The sequence below is a fragment of the Phyllobates terribilis genome, unplaced genomic scaffold, assembly GCF_046119375.1.
Source record: "Phyllobates terribilis strain yellow unplaced genomic scaffold, ASM4611937v1 Scaffold_1__5_contigs__length_1240528914, whole genome shotgun sequence".
Classification (NCBI taxonomy): Eukaryota; Metazoa; Chordata; class Amphibia; order Anura; family Dendrobatidae; genus Phyllobates; species Phyllobates terribilis.
Genome location: NW_027362761.1, coordinates 506580572 through 506603153, shown reverse-complemented (window position 1 = coordinate 506603153; position 22582 = coordinate 506580572). Strand labels below are relative to the sequence as shown.

The 22582-nt window shown below is 41.1% G+C and overlaps 1 protein-coding gene across 2 annotated transcripts in view; it reads right to left on the bottom strand.

The window, feature by feature from the left end:
• The window catches only part of ADAMTS6 (ADAM metallopeptidase with thrombospondin type 1 motif 6), a 350370-nt gene that overhangs the window by 33108 nt on the left and 294680 nt on the right, over positions 1 to 22582 (bottom strand). For both annotated transcript variants that reach the window (XM_073680240.1, XM_073680241.1), the window contains exons 18-20: positions 21702 to 21782; positions 19793 to 19956; positions 18792 to 18930 (exon numbers count right to left, since the gene is read on the bottom strand). In XM_073680240.1, coding sequence (XP_073536341.1) covers positions 18792 to 18930; positions 19793 to 19956; positions 21702 to 21782 — 384 coding nt within the window. The remainder of the gene's footprint in view (positions 1 to 18791; positions 18931 to 19792; positions 19957 to 21701; positions 21783 to 22582) is intronic.

Genomic DNA, 22582 nt, shown 5'->3' with positions numbered 1-22582 from the left:
ACTGTCGAGTCTCATTTCGCACCTCCAATATTACGACCATTTACTGCACCAGGCTTGCCAAAATCAAGCTGCTCAATGAGAGAATATAAAAATACCCATCATACCATCATCATCAAAAATACAAAAGGACTTATTCCTTAGAATAGGGAGTTGTATGTGAATCGCAGTGTTTATAAAACACATTTTCTATCCTATCAGAGAATTCTGAATTCATTGATTACACCCCCCCCCCCCCCTTCTTCAGGACCTTATTATATTATCTGGGGGGAAAAATGGTAATACTGTTTTGAACAGGGCTGTGGAGTCGGTAAGCTAAACCTCCGACTCCTCAATTTCCATGACACCGACTCCAACTGCGACTCCCTCATACATGGCTCAGGTTTAAGTGATCAATTTACTGTAGCACAGATTCATCTCAGCTAAAAGTCTAGACCCTTAGATCAGGAATAGGACAGACATTTATAGGACATTTCATAACTTTCCCAAATTCTTATGAAAAAATATTCCCCACAAACTGCATTGAACTACTGTACCCAATTTATTATATATTTTAGGAGTCGGTCCATTTTATACCAACTCCGACTCCACCAAAATGGACACCGACTCCACAGCCCTGGTTTTGAACTTTTGACTTTCAGGCTCCATATCGCCCCATCCTCTACCGCTTCGAATGTGAGACTACCATCACTTTATAGACGATCATCTTGGCTATCTCATACATAAATTTGAGTTGCAACTATTTTGGATATGATTAGTAATGCAGATTCTCGTCATGTCACTGCATTGTTACTGTTATGCTCCTGGTGGTGGAAAAATCATTTTCTTCCTGTATACTACAAATTACAATCTGTTCTCACATTGCCTAATAGCTCCGTGTATTATTAGGTTGATTCCCAAGCAAAAGGTCACTGGTTTCCCAAGAAAAGAGAAACAGCATCATCCAGCTCAATAGTGGTCTCTCGACCAAGAAAATTGCCCAACTGTATCATGTGAGTGCCATTACAGTTAGAAGAATACAAAATGAAATCAGTCCAGCCATTCAAAAGCCAAGAGGTGGAAGTCCAGGCAAAATATCAGAGTCAACAAGTCGACTCATCACAAGGTCTATCAGTTCTGGCACGACAAACACGGCAGTGGAGGTCACTCATATACTTTGTAGCACAGTGCGACGCACGTTACATAAGTCTGGAATGGTGGCCCGAAAAAAGTTAAGAAGCCTCGATTTCAATATCGTTATAACATACATCGACTCGAGTTTGCAAAAAAGTACGAAAAGTGGACAGTTGAAGATTGTGAACGGGTGATTTGGAGCGATGAGACAAAAAGTCAATAGACTAGCCTCTGATTGCTGCAAATGGGTCTGAAAGAAACAAGGGAAAAAGGGGCTGACTGATCGAAACATTGAAGGAACGCTAAAGTTCGATGAAGGAAGCCTGATGATATCGGGTTGTTTTACAGCCAAAGACGCTGGATACTTGACCAGGATCGATGGTGGTCTCAATGCTGAGGTATATGTGAGTACCCTACAAAACGAGTTACTTCGTACACTCGAGTACTATGGGTATGAAAAGGATGACTTTGTTCCAGAAGGACAATGACCCAAAGCATATGTAGAGATTGGTGAAGAAATGATTCAATGACAATGAAGTAGAGGTGTTGGATTGGCCCCACACAGTCTCCAGGACCTCAACCCAATTAAACACTTGTGGGTAGAGTTGAAGAAAAAGCTGAAGTCAACCAGTATGCACCAACTTTGGGAACGTGTAGAAGAAACCTGGGATAAGATTTCGGTCAAGAAATGCTTGAATCTGATCAGGAGCATGCCCTGAAGGATTCAGGCAGTGTTGAAAGCCAAAGGTGGATTTACAAAATACTAACAAAATAAAAATGTAAATTTTGATTTTTAGAAGCAAAAACAGTAACAATGCAGTGACATGACAAGAATCTGAATAACTGATCATATGCAAAATAAGTCAAATTTATGTATGAGATAGCCAAGCTGATTGTCTATAAAATGATGGTAGTCTCACATTCGAAGCAGTAGTGGATGGTGAGATATGGAGCCTGAAAGTCAAAAGTTCAAAACACCGTTACCCTTTTGTTCGTCAGTGTAAAAGGAAACGGTAATACTTTGTTTTTCCTGTGATGGCGCTGCAGGGAGATGGAACACGTTTCCAGTTTCCCAGAGAGCTTACAGCTGATCACTGGTGGTCCCAGCAACGCAGTGCTCTGTGATTAACTCAAGACCAATTTTGCACTGTAGAAAAAGAGAACGTCACATTTCTTCCAAACCACTGAGATTTTTTGAAATATTATTGGTATCAATGTCGTTAGGGAGGTATGCAAACGGAGAAAGCTCTCTACGTAGCGGTCCTTTAAGTTAATGTCCAACCCATAACACTCCTCCTTGCAACATGACTGCCAGTTATCTGGGCACGCTGGGAGTTAAAGATTTGTAACCAATGCTGTAAACAATAAGGCACAACACAAAACCAATGTACCAGGTCGTCAGTAAAACTAAGCTCATTTTCTTAACGTGTACCTGTAGAAAAGCGTGGTCATGCTGCACTCATCCCCTAGAAGAAACGGCTTTTGGTGCACCTACCAGTCTACTATGTCCAGGAACTGTCCCTATGCTCATGCTCTGTAACTTGTCATCCACTTTTTTTTTTTAAGTGAACAGTTTTGTTTTATTAGGATTTTTCCAGCACAATAGGTGCTGTAAATTCTTTACCCTCATACACTAGCATGTATTGTTCTTTTCATTGTACAATGGCTATCCTGGCCCAAACTGAATGCCTGCCTCTCTTTTTTGATAGTATGCAGTTTCATATACAGTTGGTACAGAAAGTATTCAGACCCCTCTAAATTTTTCACTCTTTGTTTCATTGCAGCCATTTGGTAAATTCTAAGTAAGTTCATTTTTATTCTCATTAAAGAACACTCTGCACCCCATCTTGACGGAAAAAAACAGAAATCTAGAAGTTTTTTGCAAATTTATTAAAAAAGAAAAACTGAGATATCACATGGTCATAAGTATTCAGACCCTTTGCTCAGACACTTATATTTAAGTCACATGTTGTCCATTTCCTTGTGATCCTCCTTGAGATGGTTCTACTCTTTCATTGGAGTCCAGCTGTGTTTAATTAAACTGATAGGACTTGATTTGGAAAGGCACACACTGTCTATATAAGACCTCACAGCTCACAGTGCATGTCAGACCAAATGAGAATCATGAGCTCAAAGGAACTGCCCAAGGATCTCAGAGACAGAATTGTGGCAAGGCACAGATCTGACCAAGGTTACAAAAGAATTTCTGCAGTACTCAAGGCTCCTAAGAGCACAGTAGACTCCATAATCCTTAAATGGAAGATGTTTGGGACCAACAGAAGTCTTCCTAGACCTGGCCGTCCAGCCAAACTGAGAAATCGCATGGGAGAAGAGCCTTTGTAAGAGAGGTAAAGAAGAACCCCAAGATCACTGTGGCTGAGCTCTAGAGATGCAGTAGGGAGATGGGAGAAAGTTCTACAAAGTCAACCATCACTGCAGCCCTCCACCAGTCGGGCCTTTATGGCAGAGTGGCCAGACGCAACCTTCTCCTCAGTGCAAGACATATGAAAGCCCGCATAGAGTTTGCGCAAAAATACATGGAGGACTCCCAGACTATGAGAAATAAGATTCTTTGGTCTGATGAGACGAAGATAGAACTTTTTGGTGATAATTCTAAGCGGTATGTGTGGAGAAAACCAGGCACTGCTCATCACCTGCCCAATACAATCCCAACAGTGAAACATGGTGGTGGCAGCATCATGCTATGGGGGTGTTTTTCAGCTGCAGGGACAGGACGACTGGTTGCAATTGAAGGAAACATGAATGCGGTCAAGTACAGCAATATCCTGAATGAAAACCTCTTCCAGAGTGCTCTGGACCTCAGACCTGGCCGAAGGTTCACCTTCCAACAAGACAATGACCCTAAGCACACAGCTAAAATATCAAAGAAGTGGCTTCAGAACAACTCTGTGACCATTCTTGACTGGCCCAGCGAGAGCCCTGACCTAAACCCAATTGAGCATATCTGGAGAGATCTGAAAATGGCTGTCCACCAACGTTCACCATCCAACCTGACGGAAATGGAGAGGATCTGCAAAGAAGAATGGCAGAGGATCGTCAAATCCAGGTGTGAAAAACTTGTTGAATCATTCCCAAGAAGACTCATGGCTGTACTAGCTCAAAAGGATGTTTCTACTCAATACTGAGCAAAGGGTTTGAATACTTATGACCATGAGATGTTTCAGTTTGTATTTTTTTTTAATAAATTTGCAAAAATTTCTACAATTCTGTTTTTTTCCAGTCAAGATGGGGTGCAGTGTACGCATTAATGAGAAAAAAATGAACTTTTTAGAATTTACCAAATGGCTGCAATGAAACAAAGAGTGAAAAATTTAAAGGAGTCTGAATACTTTCCATACCCACTGTATTAGAGACAAAGAGGGCAATTTTTTAAAGTGCTTTTAGCCCAAGTTGCATTAATTTAAGAAAAATTGTCCACAAAGATGGACAACCACTTTAATAAGTTGTAATATTTTTGCAATATTTAAATGTGGCATTTGCTCAAATGTATTGCTACTTTTGGAGTTTACAAGCCAGTCCCAGCCAGCTGCGACAATAGGAACTAGCATGACCAGCTCATTGGCGGGATGGGTCATAGTCACAACTGCCCATCATATTCATCATAATTTACTCTAGAAATTTACGCCAGCCCCCAGCAATGGTGCACGCTGGGTATAAGACGTGCTTGATTCATTAAGCGGTGAACACCGCTTAATGAATCAGGTCAGTGTACTCCAGCGAGCGCCTCATTAAGACTGGTGTGCGTTACGCCAGTCTTGATGCATCACCCCCAAAGCCTCACCACCACTTCCTGTGATTTATCTTGGCATCTCTGCTGTTGGAGACTGATTACACTTGACAACAAGTCATCTAACTCTCTCTTCGACAACAGACAATCCAGCTTCAGTCCCCGCCATTCCACTGAAACTGCCCTTACCAAAATCACCAATGACTTACTTACAACCAAAGCTAACAGACAATTCTCTGTACTCCTTCTTCTTGACCTGTCCTCTGCTTTCGATACAGTTGACCACTGCCTCCTACTACAGATCCTCTCTTCCTTTGGCGTCAAAGACCTTGCCCTATCTTGGATCTCCTCATACCTTTCTAACCGCACATTTAGTGCCTCCCACTCCCACTCCATGTTCTCACCCCGCCCCCTCTCTGTTGGAGTCCCTCAAGGCTCTGTCCTAGGACTCCTACTCTTCTCAATCTATACCCTTGGCCTAGGACAGCTCATAAAATCCCATGGCTTCCAGTACCATCTGTACGCTGATGACACCCAGATCTAACTCTCTGGCCCAGATGTCACCTCTCTGTTGTCCAGAATCCCAGCATGTCTAGCAGCCATATCCTCCTTCTTCTCCTCCCGCTTCCTCAAGCTCAATGTGGACAAATCTGAACTCATCATCTTTCCTCCATCTCGCATATCTTCCCCATCTGATCTTTCTATCACAATAAATGACATCACTCTTTCCCCTGTACCGACAATCCGCTGCCTAGTAGAAACCCTTGACTCTGCCCTGTCCTTCAAACCCCACATCCAAGCTCTCGCCGCCTCCTGTCGCCTCCAGCTCAAAAATATTTCCAGAATCCATCCTTTCCTCAATCCTCAATCAACTAAACTCCTTGTGCATGCCCTCATCATCTCCCGCCTCGACTACTGCAACATCCTCCTCTGCGCCCTACCTGATAACACTCTCGCACCCCTCCAGTCCATCCTTAACTCTGCTGCGCGACTGGTCCATCTCTCACCTCGTTACTCCTCTGCATCACCCCTTAGCAAATTCCTTCACTGGCTCCCAATTGCCCAGTGTATCAAGTTCAAACTACTAACACTGACCTACAAAGCCATCCATAACCTCTCTCCTCCGTACATCTCTGAACTAATCTCCCGATACATTCCCTTACGTAATCTCCGGTCCTCCCAAGACCTCCTTCTCTCCTCCACACTTATTCATTCCTTGCCTAATCGCCTCCAAGCCTACTCCCGAATATCCCCCGTCCTATGGAATTCTGTGCCTCAACACGTCCGATTATCCGCCACATTTGGATCCTTCAGATGGAACCTGAAAACCCATCTCTTCAAACAAGCTTACAGTCTGCCATGACCTTGCCTGCTGCCACCTCAACAACACCGGAGTTACTGCAACCCCCCCAACCTACTGTCTCCTTCCCCATTTCTATAGAATGTAAGCCCGCAAGGGCAGGGTCCTCTTCCCTCTGTACCAGTCTATCATTGTTAGTTTGTTACTGTAAGTGATATCTGTATTTTGTATGTAACCCCTTCTTGTGTACAGCACCATGGAATCAATGGCGCTATATAAATAAATAATAAGAAGAATAAAAAATAGTGGCCGGCACTTGATTTTTTTGTGGGTAAGACATCAGTTTTAAATAAAGTAATTTGCTGATTATTCTTTGATCACATATTTATCACATAAGATCAAGGTGTCTTAAAGTACAGAAACCAATTAAGTTACAGAAAATGAGATCTAATCTCAAATAATTCAAAAGCAGGTTTCAAAGTATTGATTAAAGGTCCCAAATGATTAATTACAAGCAGTTTCACATAAACACAGAACATTTCAATGTACAAGATTTATAACCTCTAATAAACTAGTGTTCAGACAAAGACTTCAGTGATGCGGTGACAGTATCTCGGACATGGAATTATAGATGTTCCTCAGGATCTACTCTCATTTTTCAGAACTACAAAGCATTGGGCAGTCTACATTGATGCGTGTTAACAATACATTCACTTTAATGAACAGTCTCAAAAATAAATGTTCGCATAAGATTATACTTCACAGGAAGAACGCCAGAACCTGGTGAACTTTGCATCAATAAACCCATAACAATCTGGTTAACCCAGACATTCCTTCTGACAGTCTCATCAAAGAATGGGATGTTCATCTTTTTGCCAGTACCTTTGTCTTCTCAGTGGAAAAAGCAGCTTTATATTCTAGGATTCTTTTTTAAGACACTAATTTATAAACACAATTTTCATTAAATGAGAGTTTATGAGCAGTATAATGTGTCTGAGTTATCTGGATGCCATCTTTAGGCTTTTTTTTTTCCTATTGTCCTTCTCGAGACCAAATGGAAAAAGTCGATAATGAATTTCATAGCCGCACAACGTTCATTTCAGATTAAATATTTGGGTAACAACCAGACGTAAAACGCTGGTTCTAAATCTTAAAGTAGATTTATACCTAAAGAATGCAATGTCAGCTGAAAGGGGAACTCCACTTACAATGATTAAAAAACGTGGCCAACTCTGAGGAGATGATAATAGTGCTTGCCTTTACACATGGGATTGGCTGTGTACAAGGATTTAAAGTGTTATTTCCATCTTTAGACGTTGTCACCTATCCATAGGTATTAACTAGCTGATCGGTGAAGATCCGAACACTGGGACCCCATCGATCCCCAGAATGGAGCAGAAGCCGAACATGGGCACCACCATTCCATTCATTCTCCGTGGGACTGCCAGAGATAGCCAAGCACAGTCAGTGAACATCCCAGTTGTTGGACCTCCACTGATCAGCAAATTATCACCTATCCTATGGATGAATACTAGCTTCTAAAGATGAGAAAAAACCTTTAAGAATAGGATCTTATTCACAAGAATACTTTCCTCATCCGTTTACTGTTTTTTAAAAAAAAAAGGGGGCAGCTCACAGACCCTTACAAGTTAATGGGGCTATTCACACTTTAGAGTTTTTCATGTGTGCCTGATCTGAGAAAAGCATGTATTATTCTGATCTTTTTTCAAAGAACAAACTCACCTATTCAAATCTATGAGAGTGAGGAAAAAAATGGAATACACACTACAGCCATCTGTGTGGTATCCGTTTTTCAGATATCTGATTTCTGGTGATGCCAAATCGGACAGGGGCATGTCAATGTAATGCAAGTTGCAAACATTGACCTTGGTGTTTGCATTTCGTCCCCGTACACGCATAAAGAAGTTATCTAGATTTGTTCTTTGGCAATAAACTCAGAATAATAAATATAAAAACATAGAGAACTTTGCGTGCTTCTTCTAAAAGGCTTCAGATGAACTCCTTAAGTTAGTTATCAGAGTCTATTCTCCCACTGAAAGACCGTACAAGTCTGCTAACATGCATTCTAAGGGGTAATATTTCTCCTTGTGGACAGTAACATGCGGGTGTAAGGAGACTTATAGGCCATGCAATGCACCTCTGGGAAATTAAATATGTATGTTGCCTCTTCTGAGAGGAACAGGACTTAAACTCTACTGCCACCTACTGGAAGTAGCAACCCTAAAAGTCAATATTGACCCTGTAACGAGCCTTGCTCATGACTTAGGAAAAAGCAAAACCAGAATCTCAATTTGCAGACACGTGTTTCGGGTGGGGGAAGAGTTTTGCTCCTCCTCAGTGCAGAGCATGAGAGCTGATTTGGCTTTATGAGAAGCCTCTGACTGGGCGCTAAGGCATAATGATTCTCCTTGTGAAGAGTGACATGCCGGACATGGCAGGGTAAGGAGACTTATAGGCCATGCAATGCTCATGTGGAAATTAAATATGCAAACTGCCTCGGTGGCAAGTCTCAATAAAGAGTCAATATTGACTTTCAATATTTCTACTTGCAATAAGTGGCGCTAGCCAAGTCCACTTCCACTCTGAAGAGCCCATTTGCATATGATAGCATGCTGTTAAAGCTTCAACCATTTTTGGGTGGTCGACTCATTTCAGTTATAATTGCCTGGCTGTAGACTATTTGTATTTTGGAATTAGCCTTTAAAATATGCCAGTTGTTACCAGTAAGGTGATGGGCTTACTAAACCCCTAATAAAGGAGTTGTCCAGAATTTTAAAACAGAATCCTAATAGCAGGGAATAAAACTAAAAAATTGACCAGTTTAATATTATACAGCTCTAGTGCCACGGCTCTGTGGCTCCCTGGTGACATTTGGTTTCCTTTGCTTCAGCGGTCACCTGCCATACATGATCCCTACAGCCAATCCCTGGCACCAGCTGTCTTATGACATATATACGGGCAATAAAGTAGAGACAGAAACCAACAAGGACCACCAAAGTGTCCGCTAGAGATGCAGTTGATCAAGTAATTGTTTTTGTTGTTTATTTTATACCATTACTCGCCATTATAAAAAAACAAAATTCAACTCCTATTGAGCCGAAAAGTAAATTTGCATCATGGCTCCTTGTGCTGTACCTAGTGGTGGCTGAGATTTTAGTATTTAAAGTGGTCCAGAATGCTGTAAAAAAATTTAACCTTACAGATCCACCGCCATTACACTTCCAACGTAGTCTGGGTCCCCTGCCAGTCATCATAATTCCTTTAAGGTTCAGAAAGGCAACTGACCCCTAAACCCAATTACTGGTCGAAGTCATGACCAATGTGTCACAAGCAGCGATTGGCTGCAGTAGTTATATATCCACCAATCACTGGCTACAGGGGTGAAATGCCTGTTCGAACCGAACAAGAAACTGGAAAGGGACCCGGGCAGTGTTGGAAAATCGGCAATGTGGGCAATCTGGATAGCTTTGAGTTTGACTTTCCAATATCAGGTGGAGAATCGCTTTACTTCTGTAGCTGTGCAAAGGGATTTGGAGATGTATTAAAATAAATAAATAAATAAGAAAACAAAAATCTTTGACCTCCTATAACTACAGTCATGGCCAAAAGTATTGAGAATGACACCAAAATTATATTTTCACATGATCTGCTGGCCTCTGGTTTTTATTAGTGTTTGTCTGATGTTTATATCACATAGAGAAATATAATTGCAATCATATTATGAGTACCAATAGGTTATATTGACAGTTAGAATGAGTTAATGCAGCAAGTCAATATTTGCAGTGTTGCCCCTTCTTCTTCAAGACCTCTGTAATTCTCCCTGGCATGCTCTCAATCAACTTTTGGACCAAATCCTGACTGATAGCAGTCCATTCTTGCATAATCAATGCTTGCATTTTGCCAGAATTTGTTGGTTTTTGTTTGTCCACCCGTCTCTTGATGATTGACCACAAGTTCTCAATGGGATTAAGATCTGGGGAGTTTCCAGGCCATGGACCCAAAATCTCTATATTTTGTTCCATGAGCCATTTAGTTATCACCTTTGCTTCATGGCAAGGTGCTCCATCATGCTGGAAAAGGCATTGTTGGGCGCCAAACTGCTCTTGGACGGTTGGGAGAAGTTGCTCTTGGAGGACATTCTGGTACCATTCTTTATTCATGGCTGTGTTTTTAGGCAAGACTGAGTGAGCCGATTTCCTTGGCTGAGAAGCAACCCCACACATGAATAGTTTCAGGATTCTTTACAGTTGGCATGAGACAAGACTGATGGTAGCGCTCACCTCTTCTTCTCCGAATAAGCTGTTTTCCAGTTGTCCCAAACAATCGAAAAGGGGATTCATCAGAGAAAATGACTTTGCCCCAGTCCTCAGCAGTCCACTCCCTGTACCTTTTGCAGAATATCTGGAGAGAAGTGGCTTCTTTGCTGCCCTCCTTGAATCCAGCCCTTGCTCAAAGAGTCTCCGCCTCACAGTGCGTGCAGAAGCACTCACACCAGCCTGCTGCCATTCCTGAGCAAGCTCGGCACTGCTGGTAGTCCGATCCTGCAGCTGAAACAGTTTTAAGATACGGTCCTGGCGCTTGCTGGTCTTTCTTGGGCGCCATGGAGCCTTTTTGACAACAATGGAAGCTCTCTCCTTGAAGTTCTTGATGATGCGATAGATTGTTGACTGAGGTGCAATCTTTGTAGCTGCGATACTCTTCCCTGTTAGGCCATTTTTGTGCAGTGCAATGATGGCTGCACGTGTTTCTTTAGAGATAACCATGGTTAACTGAAGAGAAACAATGATACCAAGAACCAGCCTCCTTTTAAAGTGTCCAGTGATGTCATTCTTACTTAATCATGACTGACTGATCGCCAGCCCTGTCCTCATCAACACCCACACCTGTGTTAATGGATCAATCACTAAAACGATGTTAGCTGCTCCTTTTAAGGCAGGACGGCAATGATGTTGAAATGTGTTTTGGGGGTTAAAGTTCATTTTCTGGGCAAATATTGACTTTGCAAGTACAGTAATTGCTGTTAAGCTGATCACTCTTTGACATTCAGGAGTATATGCAAATTGCCATTACAAAAAATGAAGCAGTAAACTTTGGAAAAATTACTATTTGTCTCATTCTCAATACTTTTGGCCATGACTGTATATGTAGTAAAGTGCATAACCACAAAATGATGAAAAGAACAAGGATATTAGAGCATGCATACATATCAGTAATATCTCACAGTACTAGTGAATATTCTCACTTTCTCATATGTTAGTACTCGCTGATCCAGTAGACTCAGTGCCTTACAGAACAGACTTCATACAGTGTAAATACAAGCATCTAACATCTGCTGCTGACATGACAACTGGCTTATGTATGCAATTGTACATAAATTGGATAAATGGACGAGTTTGGCTTTAATTTCGCATGATGAAAGCACATCACACTGGGCCTGTTAAAGCAGAGTGCTATCAGATGGGGTGAATATGCTACAAGCGGTTATTGCCTGTAGTCACTCCAGCTGGAAGACAAGATAAAGCTGCAATATGTGATTGACAACCAGAGAAAATTAGAAACTGAACGGCTCTAGTCATTAGAGCTACCTAGGATACTTAGAGAATATAAGAGCAAACCAAAAAGATGTATTCAAAAAAGTATAATGTAATAAATTTATTAATTCATAAACAAAAACATGATAAAATGAATGCACAACAAACAATTAAAAACATGAAATATAAAAACGAGGGGATCAGGGTGTTCAAGATGAAAAAAGGCAGGTAAGACATACAAGATTGTGATATCCAGAGCAAAGTTCAATGCATCAATAGAATAAATCAGGGGGCCGAGTACATGATTTGCTATAAAAATGACAAGTGCTGTAAAGAGATATAAAAATCAAGATATAAATAATTACAGTTGGTACGGAAAGTATTCAGACCCCTTTAAATTTTTCACTCTTTGTTTTATTGCAGCCATTTGGTCAATTCTAAAAAGTTCATTTTTTTTTTCTCATTAATGTGTACACTGCACCCCATCTTGACTGAAATAAAACAGAAATGTAGAAATTTTTGCAAATTTATTAAAAAAAAACCTGAAATATCACATGGTCATAAGTATTCAGATCTTTGCTCAGACACTCATATTTAAGTCACATGCTGTCCATTTCCTTGTGATCCTCCTTGAGATGGTTCTATTCCTTCATTGGTGTCCAGCTGTGTTTAATTAAACTGATAGGACTTGATTTGGAAAGGCACACACCTGTCTATATAAGACCTTAGAGCTCACAGTGCAAATGAGAATCATGAGCTCAAAGGAACTGCCCAAGGAGCTCAGAGACAGAATTGTGGCAAGGCACAGATCTGGCCAAGGTTACAAAAGAATTTCTGCAGTACTCAAGGTACCTAAGAGCACAGTGGACTCCATAATCCTTAAATGGAAGAAGTTTGGGACCACCAGAAGTCTTCCTAGACCTGGCCGTCCAGCCAAACTGAGAAATCGTAGGAGAAGAGCCTTGTTGAGAGAGGTAAATAAAAACCCCAAGATCACTGTGGCTGAGCTCCAGAGATGCAGTAGGGAGATGGGAGAAAGTTCCACAAAGTCAACGATCACTGCAGTCCTTCACCAGTCTGGCCTTTATGGTGGAAGGCTCTCCTCAGTGCAAGACATATGAAAGCCTGCATAGAGTTTGCTCAAAAACACATGAAGGACTTCCAGACTATGAGAAATAAGATTCTTTGGTCTGATGACACGAAGATAGAACTTTTTGGTGATAATTCTAAGCGGTATGTGTGGAGAAAACCAGGCACTGCTCATCACCTGCCCAATACAATCCCAACAGTGAAACATGGTGGTGGCAGCATCATGCTATGGGGGTGTTTTTCATCTGTAGGGACAGGGCGACTGGTTGCAATTGAAGGAAACATGAATGCGGCCAAGTACAGCGATATCCTGGATGAAACCTCTTCCAGAGTGCTCTGGACCTCAGACTTGGCCGAAGGTTCACCTTCCAACAAGACAATGACCCTAAGGACACAGCTAAAATAACAAAGGAGTGTCTTCAGAACAACTCTGTGACTATTCTTGACAGGCCCAGCCAGAGCCCTGACCTAAACCCAATTGAGCATCTCTGGAGAGACCAGAAAATGGCTGTCCACCAACGTTCACCATCCAACCTGACGGAACTGGAGAGGATCTGCAATTAAGACTGGCAGAGGATCTGCAAGGAAGAATGGCAGAGGATCCCCAAATCCAGGTGTGAAAAACTTGTTGCATCATTCCCAAGAAGACTCATGGCTGTACTAGATGAAAAGGGTGCTTCTACTCAATACTGAGCAAAGGGTCTGAATACTTATGACCATGTGATATTTCAGTTTTCCTTTTTTAATAAATTTGCAAAAATTTCTACATTACTGTTTTTTTCAGTCAGGATGGGGTGCAGAGTGTACATTAATGAGAAAAAAATGAACTTTTTAGAATTTACCAAATGGCTGCAATGAAACAAAGAGTGAAAAATTTAAAGGGGTCTGAATACTTTCCATACCAACTGTATATGAATGAATATTCAAATAAGTGTATTGCGCATAAATAAGAATAATTATATACACACATGGTCAAAATTGTTGGTAACCCTCGTTCAATGAAAGAAAAACCCACAATGGTCACAGAAATAACTTGAATCTGACAAAAGTAATAAATTAAAAATCTATGAAAATGAACAAATGAAAGTCAGACATTGATTTTCAACCCTGCTTCCACAGAATTTAAAACAAAATTAAACTCCTGAAATAGGCCTGGACAGAAATGATTGTACTCTTAACTTAATATTTTGTTGAACAACCTTTTGAGGCAATCACTGCAATCAAACGATTCCTGTAACTGTCAATGAGACTTCGGCACCTCTCGACAGGTATTTTGGCCCACTCCTCATGAGCAAACTGCTTTGGTTGTGTCGTGTTTGAAGGTTGCCTTTTCCAGGCGTCATGTTTCAGCTCTTTCCAAAGATGCTGAATAGGATTTAGGTCAGGGCTCATAGAAGGCCACTTCAGAATAGTCCAATGTTTTCCTCTTAGCCATTCTTGGGTGTTTTTAGCTGTGTGTTTTGGGTCATTATCCTGTTGCAAGACCCATGATCTGCGACTGAGACCAAGCTTTCTGACACTGGGCAGCACATTTCTCTCTAGAATCCCTTGATAGTCTTGAGATTTCATTGTACCCTGCACAGATTCAAGTCACCCTGTGCCAGATGCAGCAAAGCAGCCCCAGAACATAAACAGAGCCTCCTCCATGTTTCACAATAGGGACAGTGTTCTTTTCTTGATATGCTTCATTTTTCCGTCTGTGAACATAGAGCTGATGTGCCTTGCCAAAAATTTCCATTTTTGTCTCATCTGTCTATAGGACATTCTCCCAGAAGCCTTGTGGCTTGTCAACATGTAGTTTTGCAAATTACAGTCTGGCTTTTTTATGATTTTATTTCAACAATGGTGTTCTCCTTGGTCGTCTCCCATGAAGTCCACTTTGGATCAAACAACGACGGATGGTGCAATCTGACACTGATGTTCCTTGAGCTTGAAGTTCACCTTTAATCTCTTTAGAAGTTATCCAGGGCTCTTTTGATACCATTCGCATCATCCATCTCTTTGATTTGTCATCAATTTTCCTCCTGCGGCCACGTCCAGGGAGGTTGGCTACAGTCCAATGGACCTTACATTTCTGAATAATATGTGCAACTGTAGCCACAGGAACATCAAGCTGCTTGGAGATGGTCTTATAATCTTTACCTTTATGTCTGACTTTCATTTGTTTATTTTCTCTTAAACAGTTTTTATTAGATGTTTTCATATATAACATACAAAAAATAAGTGTCCAGACAGGGACAAGAAAAAGCAAAAATAGCAACACAGTCAAATAGAACACCAATACATTCAAGTAAAACATAACCGCCTTACACGAGTCAAATTCACTCAAAAACCATTGATTGATTGTCCAGGATGTTGCCATAATGCTGTCTTGAGTATTATATTCCTTATCATCATAAACATCCGAGAAACAAAAGAAAATGCAAAGAAAAAAGATGAAAAGAGTGTAGCGTAGATAATAGAAAATAAGGAAAAAGGGGATAGGAGGAGATGGGGGGGTCTGGTTACGAGGGCGTAAGAAGAGAAAAAAAAGGGGGGGGGGGAGAGGTGGGAACTGAAGGGTGAAGTATGCGGAGAGTTGAGTCTCTCCCGTTTGTGTTAACATTTGTTCATTTTCATAGATTTTTAATTTATTTTTACTTTTGTCAGATTCAAGTTATTTCTGTGACCATTGTGGGGTTTTCTTTCATTAAACGAGGGGTACCAACAATTTTGACCACGTGTGTATATCCAAATAATTATACATAAAAATAATATCCTAGTGGAAAATATATAAACAGTATATTATAAGGAGAACTATAAATAGCACTTGCTAAGAGCAATATATAAATATAGCAGTCACAATTAGTACTGATAATTCATAATGGTGAAGCCATTGATGCACAGTTCAAAAAGTGTAATGCATGCCAACCAAATGACACACGACAGATCCCCACCACTCCAACGCGCGTTTCGCTATCACTTCGAATCTATTACATTATACTTTAATCCTGCATATTTCCTCCTGTAATGAGTATTGGTACAAAGCTAGCAGCTCTTATTCAAAATCTGGCTTTACAGATTAGATGAGTATATGCTGAACCCAATGATTTTGATGGGACTGGCTAGCTTAATTTCATAGTGGCCTCTTGATAACAGCCCTTGGGGGGGGTGGGGGGGGAGAGATCGACACTTGAATTTCAGCTAGCTGAAACTTCTGATCTGTGAGCAATAAGCTGCTGCCATTGGGGTTTGCCGATGGTTACTGGGCTCTTCCAATACAGATTACATGCACACCCAATCAAGCTGAGAATACAGGTCTATAGGGAGGAGAATGGAGCGGTGGCCATTCCCCAAATTACAAAATGATTTTCAGAAATTAATTCTTATTGCACATACAATATACCGGTACAAACATTGGCCCCGATTCATCATTGCTGTTTCTGCAGTCTTCTGGAGTAATTGCCTTTTTAAATGGTTATAGTAATTGCACTTTATTTTTTATATGTTTTGAGACACTTTTTAAGTTCTCTGATTTCTAAGTCTTTTTTTTTCTCCACAACTCCATATGTTTCAGACAGATTCATGAAATGCGACTTATCAAATATCTCATTTCTTAGCGAATCTCACTCCAGAATAGTTTTTTTTTGGTAGAGATGAATGTGCTACTTTTTTTAAAAAATTGCGACTGTTGGTGCTGAAGCAAAAATAAAAGTGCATTTTTTTATTTTGAAGAATTTGGTGTAAAAAAACAAAAAAGAAAAGCGACTTCAAGAAATTGCACATAATGAATCAGGCCCATTAACTGAAAAGGATCAAAGACCTAAACCTGAATTCAGGGAGCAACTGCTTTTGTTGTGTCCCATTAGTCATAAAAGAACAGTGGATTGATTGCCGAAGACACTCGGTTATTGTCCTAAACAATTTCTCGAGCCACTGGACAGCTGTCCGAGGGTCACAACATGAGGAGTCAAAACAAACCAAACTTCAATCACAAACAGAACCAAGCTAATCCGCATTACCCCAAACACTTCGCTCTTCTTAGGACAAGAATTATCTTGTCTCGGTATTTCGCCAGAGGTCAGACTAAATAAATAAATAAAGAATTCCACCCACCAGACCAGCTTTAAGGAAAACATCACAAATGAGACAGAGGCTTAAGTGCTAGCCGTTCATGTTTGTCTGTTACAGGTTACAATGTATCAAGTAAGACATCCAATCCGTGTAGCCATCACTATGCAACTTTTTATAAAGAAGACTAGGGGCTACTGTTTCTCCTCGTGGAGACCTCTAAGGTCAGGAAATGTTACCTACTACGGAGCCAGATCTACCTTGTACTGTATAAATGAGTAATATGGGAATTTGATCATTGATTAAACAGTTTTTTTATATAAAGTTTATTAATCTTAAAGAATTTGTCCACTACTTGGGCAACTCCTTGTCATCCCCTAAGTTTGGCCCCAATGAAATAAAAAAAGCTTATACTCACCTCCCTTGCTGGCGCCGTTCCAGTGGTGTCGGCACTCGCGGTCCCAGGGTTCATCTGCGGTTGTTGTGACACATGAGCCAGGCAGCCAATTAGCGCTGGCGTCACTGACCCCGCATTCGTACGAACTGAACATGAAGAGGAAGTCAGAGATCAGCTGCAGCCCGGACTTCCTCTTCATGTTCAATTCAACATAAGGCAGGGTTAGTGAAGCCAGCGCTGATTGGCGGCCTGGCTCATGTGTGACAACATGAGCCCCGGGATCGCGAGTGCCAACACCGCTGGAACGGGAGGCGAGTATAGGCTTTTGTATTTTATCAAGGCCAAACCTTTAGATCATGAATAGGTTGTCCTAGTAGTGGACAACCCATTTTAGACTGCAGTTTGCTGTCAGTGAAAGGAAGAATAACTGTTTACGTCTATAAAAAACTAGAAAAATCTAGACAAAGGGGTGTGATTCTCAACTTATCTCTATGGGCAACATCATAAGAACCGCAACCCATTGGCTAAAAAGGTTAGATTGAAATACAAATACCTGTGTCATTTCTCATTATTACACATAACTTAATTTATGGACATCTATGGTTTGATTTCTTTGCCTGTGTAGATTGGATGGGTTGTTACCGACATCTGGTGAGGACGGCACGGTGGCTCAGTGGTCAGCACTGCAGCCTTGCAGCGCTATGGTCAAATCCCACCAAGGACAACACTTGCAAGGAGTTTATATGTTCTCCCAGTGTTTGTGTGAGTTTCCTCCGGGTTCTCTGGTTTCCTCCCACACTCCAAAGACATAATGATAGGGAATTTAGATTATGAGCCCCAATGGGGACAGTGATGATAATGTATGTAAAGCACTGCGGAATATGTTGGCGCGATATAAAAATAAAGATTATTATTATTATTATTATTAATTTCATGTCAATAGCACCTTTACAAATCTATTTACTTAGAAAATTGGTGACGTGTTCAATACTTATTTCACCCACTGTACAGGGGCCACATTTATAAGATTATCTCAGGACATTGTTGTTGAACACATCCAAAAATGGAACTTATTAATATTTCAAAATGTACTTTGTTCATGGGACAAAGGATGCTTGTGCAGTCTCAAGACTTTATCAAGATAAAGAGAATGTCCAGTCATATGTCCATAAGATGTCACTGGATTCTGGGGAACAAAAGAATAAAGGCTGACCCTCTAATGTGTATGGAGGTCTCCAAACTTTCCTCTGTCAAATGATATTGGTGAAGGATAAGGCTTTTTAAATTTTAATCTCGATACCTTTGTTCTCTATGAAGAGAAGCCAATGCCAACTCTAATAAAGTAGTAAGAAATGCAACTTAAAAAATTCACAATTCATAAATTGGCTTAAAAGTTATTTGCATAGATAACTACATCCACTTTGCCAACGTGGCAAGAACAACTTAGAATAACAAAGCCCAAAAAAAGCATATGAAAAAATATTATTTTAGCCTTGATAAGCTTCCCTCATAGCGACTACCCATTGTGACTCGGAGACATCCTACCTCCAGCACAGGTAGCTGAACACTCAGACCAAGGCAAGTGATGCCAAGAAAATCCGACTTCATTATCTCCACTGCCCGTACGAGTGATGGGGACATTAAATTTGTATCGTATTCCCATGTTTTGTTCTTGAAGTAAAATCTGGAAAAAAAAAAAAGATAATTTTTTTCATAAAACCTTTGAAAAACAATATTTTGAGCTCTCCACGGTCCAAGTTACGATTTTATTCCAATGTTGCTTTTTGTAATAAAATCTATTGTAAGTTTTACAACCGCCTCTCATTTTATACTGTTATCATTCTGTGTGCGCTTTGGTTCTTCTTAGCAAATTAAATTACCAAGTTAAGTAATTCTTAGCAAAGCCAAAAAGAATATCTCCAATGTACAAGTCAGTGAAATTTCCTGCTTCTCTGAAGGCGTAAGAGTAATGTTTACTGACCATATAAGGCCGGTTGTACAACTGCAAACATTAGTCCAAAAGTATTTGTAATGTTCACTATGGAAATAAAGCAATTGTAGGAAAAAAGAAGAACCTAGATATTTCTGAGATTCATGAATCCAATACTATATACCTGAAGCTAGTCGGACCCTGAGTAGTAATATAGGTTTTAAGGTTGAAGGAAGACTAAGTCCATCTAGTTCAACCCATAGCCTAACATGTTGATCCAGAGGAAGGCAAAAAAAAAACCATGTGGCAAACACTAAGCTCCACATTGGGGGAAAAAATTCCTTCCTGACTCCACAAGCGGCAATCAGACTAGTACCCTGGATCAACGCCCTAGTGACACACTTCACTGTTAGGACAAGCAGAGGATTGGTTAGATTTTCCTTCACCTGGGGCAAAGATTCAGTTTATTGCTCCACCCCTGTATCTAAAACACCAGTCAAGCAAAGTGGCTACTTGCCATCACCTCCGAATATCACCACCTCTGGGTTCTCTCCAGCTCTGCCCCTGGGGACAGGCATTGACATTTATAGAAAACTTATTGACATCGTCTTTTTACCATTACGATCAGGCTTTCCGTTGTTGGTCCTAAGGCCTCTAGTGATTCTGGTTCATCAGCCGGGCGTTTGTAATGAAAGGCGGTTCCGGCAACATCAAACTTCCTCGGCCAGTCTATTGTCCACGCGCCATTTATAAAATAATCATCAGAGTCAGATTTCAGTGCTAAGGCAAAAAAAAATATTAAGTTAGTCTAAAATACAGGAACAATGTGAGAAGAGATAAAGATTCATGGACATAGTAATAATATTCGGGGGTAGTAAAGGCAAAAATCTAAGATTATTTGCTCAGTGTATACTTTGCAGGGATCTCGTGGACAGTCCAATTTTAGGGTCCTCAAGTGATACTCTACATGAGTGTTTCTCAGTACATGTATGCCAAGGACACGCGCAATAGCCTTGTGAAATATGCAGGAAATATAGTAATAATAAAAAATAATATATCATAGAATCATAGAATGTTCGATTTGGAAGGGACCTCCGGGGTCATCATGTCCAACCCCCCCCTGCTCAATGCAGGCTTCACTAAACCATCTCAGACAGATGTCTGTCCAGCCTCTGGTTGAAGACGTCCATTGAAGGAGAACTCAACACCTCTCATGGCCGCCTGTTCCACTCATTGATCACCCTCACTGTCAAAAAGTTTTTTCTAATATCTAAGCTGTATCTTCTCCCAAAAAGTTTCAATTCCATATATAGACAAGATCTAAGACTACTCTAAACTCCAGGCAAGTTTCATTATTAATTGGGAGGGCACTAATATACTTGTTCCTGCAGCCTACAATCTCTGTGCTTCCTGTTCTGTCCTGCTGCCACCACTGCTGTTAACGTTCTGCCGCCATCCACGTCCGCCTGCTGCTATAAAGGTCTGGGTAGAGGATATGGAGCCAAGGCTGGTAGAAATAGGCACCTTATTATGGCAACGTTAAACGTGCAATTCAAGCTAAAGAAAAACAGCTTCTGACTTTATTTTTTAGCCCAGCCACGCAGTGTTGTTTGTGAGCAGCTAATACACTAAGGTGCTTCTTCCCGCACCAAAAGAAAGCTCAAACTTGTAAGAAAGCAGAATTGCAAAAAAAAAGTCTTTAACCTTGCCCGATTTCAGTCAATTCTGTTAAGTGCAAGGGGAGGTGCAAGCTCAGCTCAGGAAGACTTGGTGTAATTGGGGCGTAGAAGATGAAGGCCACAGATTCAGGGTCCATCTGTATGGACCCCCTCTGTATATTCTGTATCTGTATATTCCCCTCTCCCTTGTCCTCTCCTTCACGTCACAGTGACCTCTGGCGTACGCAACAATGAGTTTTGGTCCCCACTTTCTCCTGGATAGCAGGATGCCGGGAGGAAGTGGTGACCAAATCTCATTATTGCGCACGCCGGAGGTCACTGGAGTGGAAGTCACAGTCACTCCCCGGCGCCTGCGCACTGGAGCAGACAAGTAAAATAGCGCAGGGAGAAAAAAAACACACCTTAAGTCATAGGCGCATTGCGCATGCGCGGGATGTTCAGCTCTAGACTGCATGTCACAGGGCCCTGTGACGTGCAGGGGAGGGGGGAATATTTAAATTAAGCATATAGGCGAGGATTTCCTGGCGTCCCCCGAATGCCAAGCCTAGATGAACAGATTGAATAAAAAGAGATTTCTCTGAAATTAGACCTGTAATATGGGCCATACAGGTAAGTGTAGATTTTACATTTCTATAACCTGTATGCCCATATTAGAGGTCTGATATCTCCAAAGGGGTGACAGATTCCCTTTAATAACACTTATGTGCAGAAAGAGGGGGTCTTAGCAATGAGTGGGAGTTAAATCTGGGTCTCGACAAAAACTTCTTATCATCAGGGTTTAGTTCGCTGTGTAGGGTCTGGCGTCTGGACAAAGTTCAGGACGACGTGGGTAATGGCCAAACTTACCGATATAGTTCTTTGACATAGCAACTTCTTTAATTTCAATGTGAACGGAGCCTCGTGGAATTTGAACGACTTCCATGTAGCCTAGGAGGCAAACGGTAACCTATTATTATTAGATCTACAGCCTTCAAAACCTAGACAGCTCACTGAATGATGTCAAAGATTAAAGGGCATGCAAAGAGGGTTACAAGTTGGTCAGGGGACCACCATACGCGACATCAAATATTCTTGGCTTATTCTGTGGATGCACTAAAGACACAGTAGAGATCTTAAGTTCTTACTGGCAAGTAAGGATGCTCAAAGTTTTAGTATTATCTTTAATTACATGAGATATAAAACTTATTCATAATGGGTTACAAGCCCATCAAACTGACAAACATAGAAATCAGCATTCGCATGATAGGTCATAAAAAAACTGCGCGCAAAGGAACAATCTATAACGGATGATTGAGAGACCATTGAGTCTCACGGCTTAATTACCTATTTTGGGAATCAAACCAATAACATGTTTAATCCTCTTTAAAAATCACTCCAAGCTAAGACTAAAAATATTTTAATGTGGTTACTAATGAGCAAGGGGTATAAATAATACCAAATAACCAATGTGTTCCCTTTGCTCGCTAATAAATGCCAGGGTTTTAGGACGACATCCCAGAAATATAGAGGCTGTGACGCTCGGGTCAGGAGCTGTGCGGCCAGTCCGAGCATTGCGATCCGACATCGGACCGATTATCACGAACATCTGAAAGAGCCCTGAAAAGCGTGCAATAATCTAATTGTGAGTGCAGCGGCAGGAAGAAAATGGAGTTGTATTCTCCCTGCAGTCACTTGTCTCCAGACATCGGTGGTGACATAAACAGTCAGCGATTGACATTCAGCTCTGC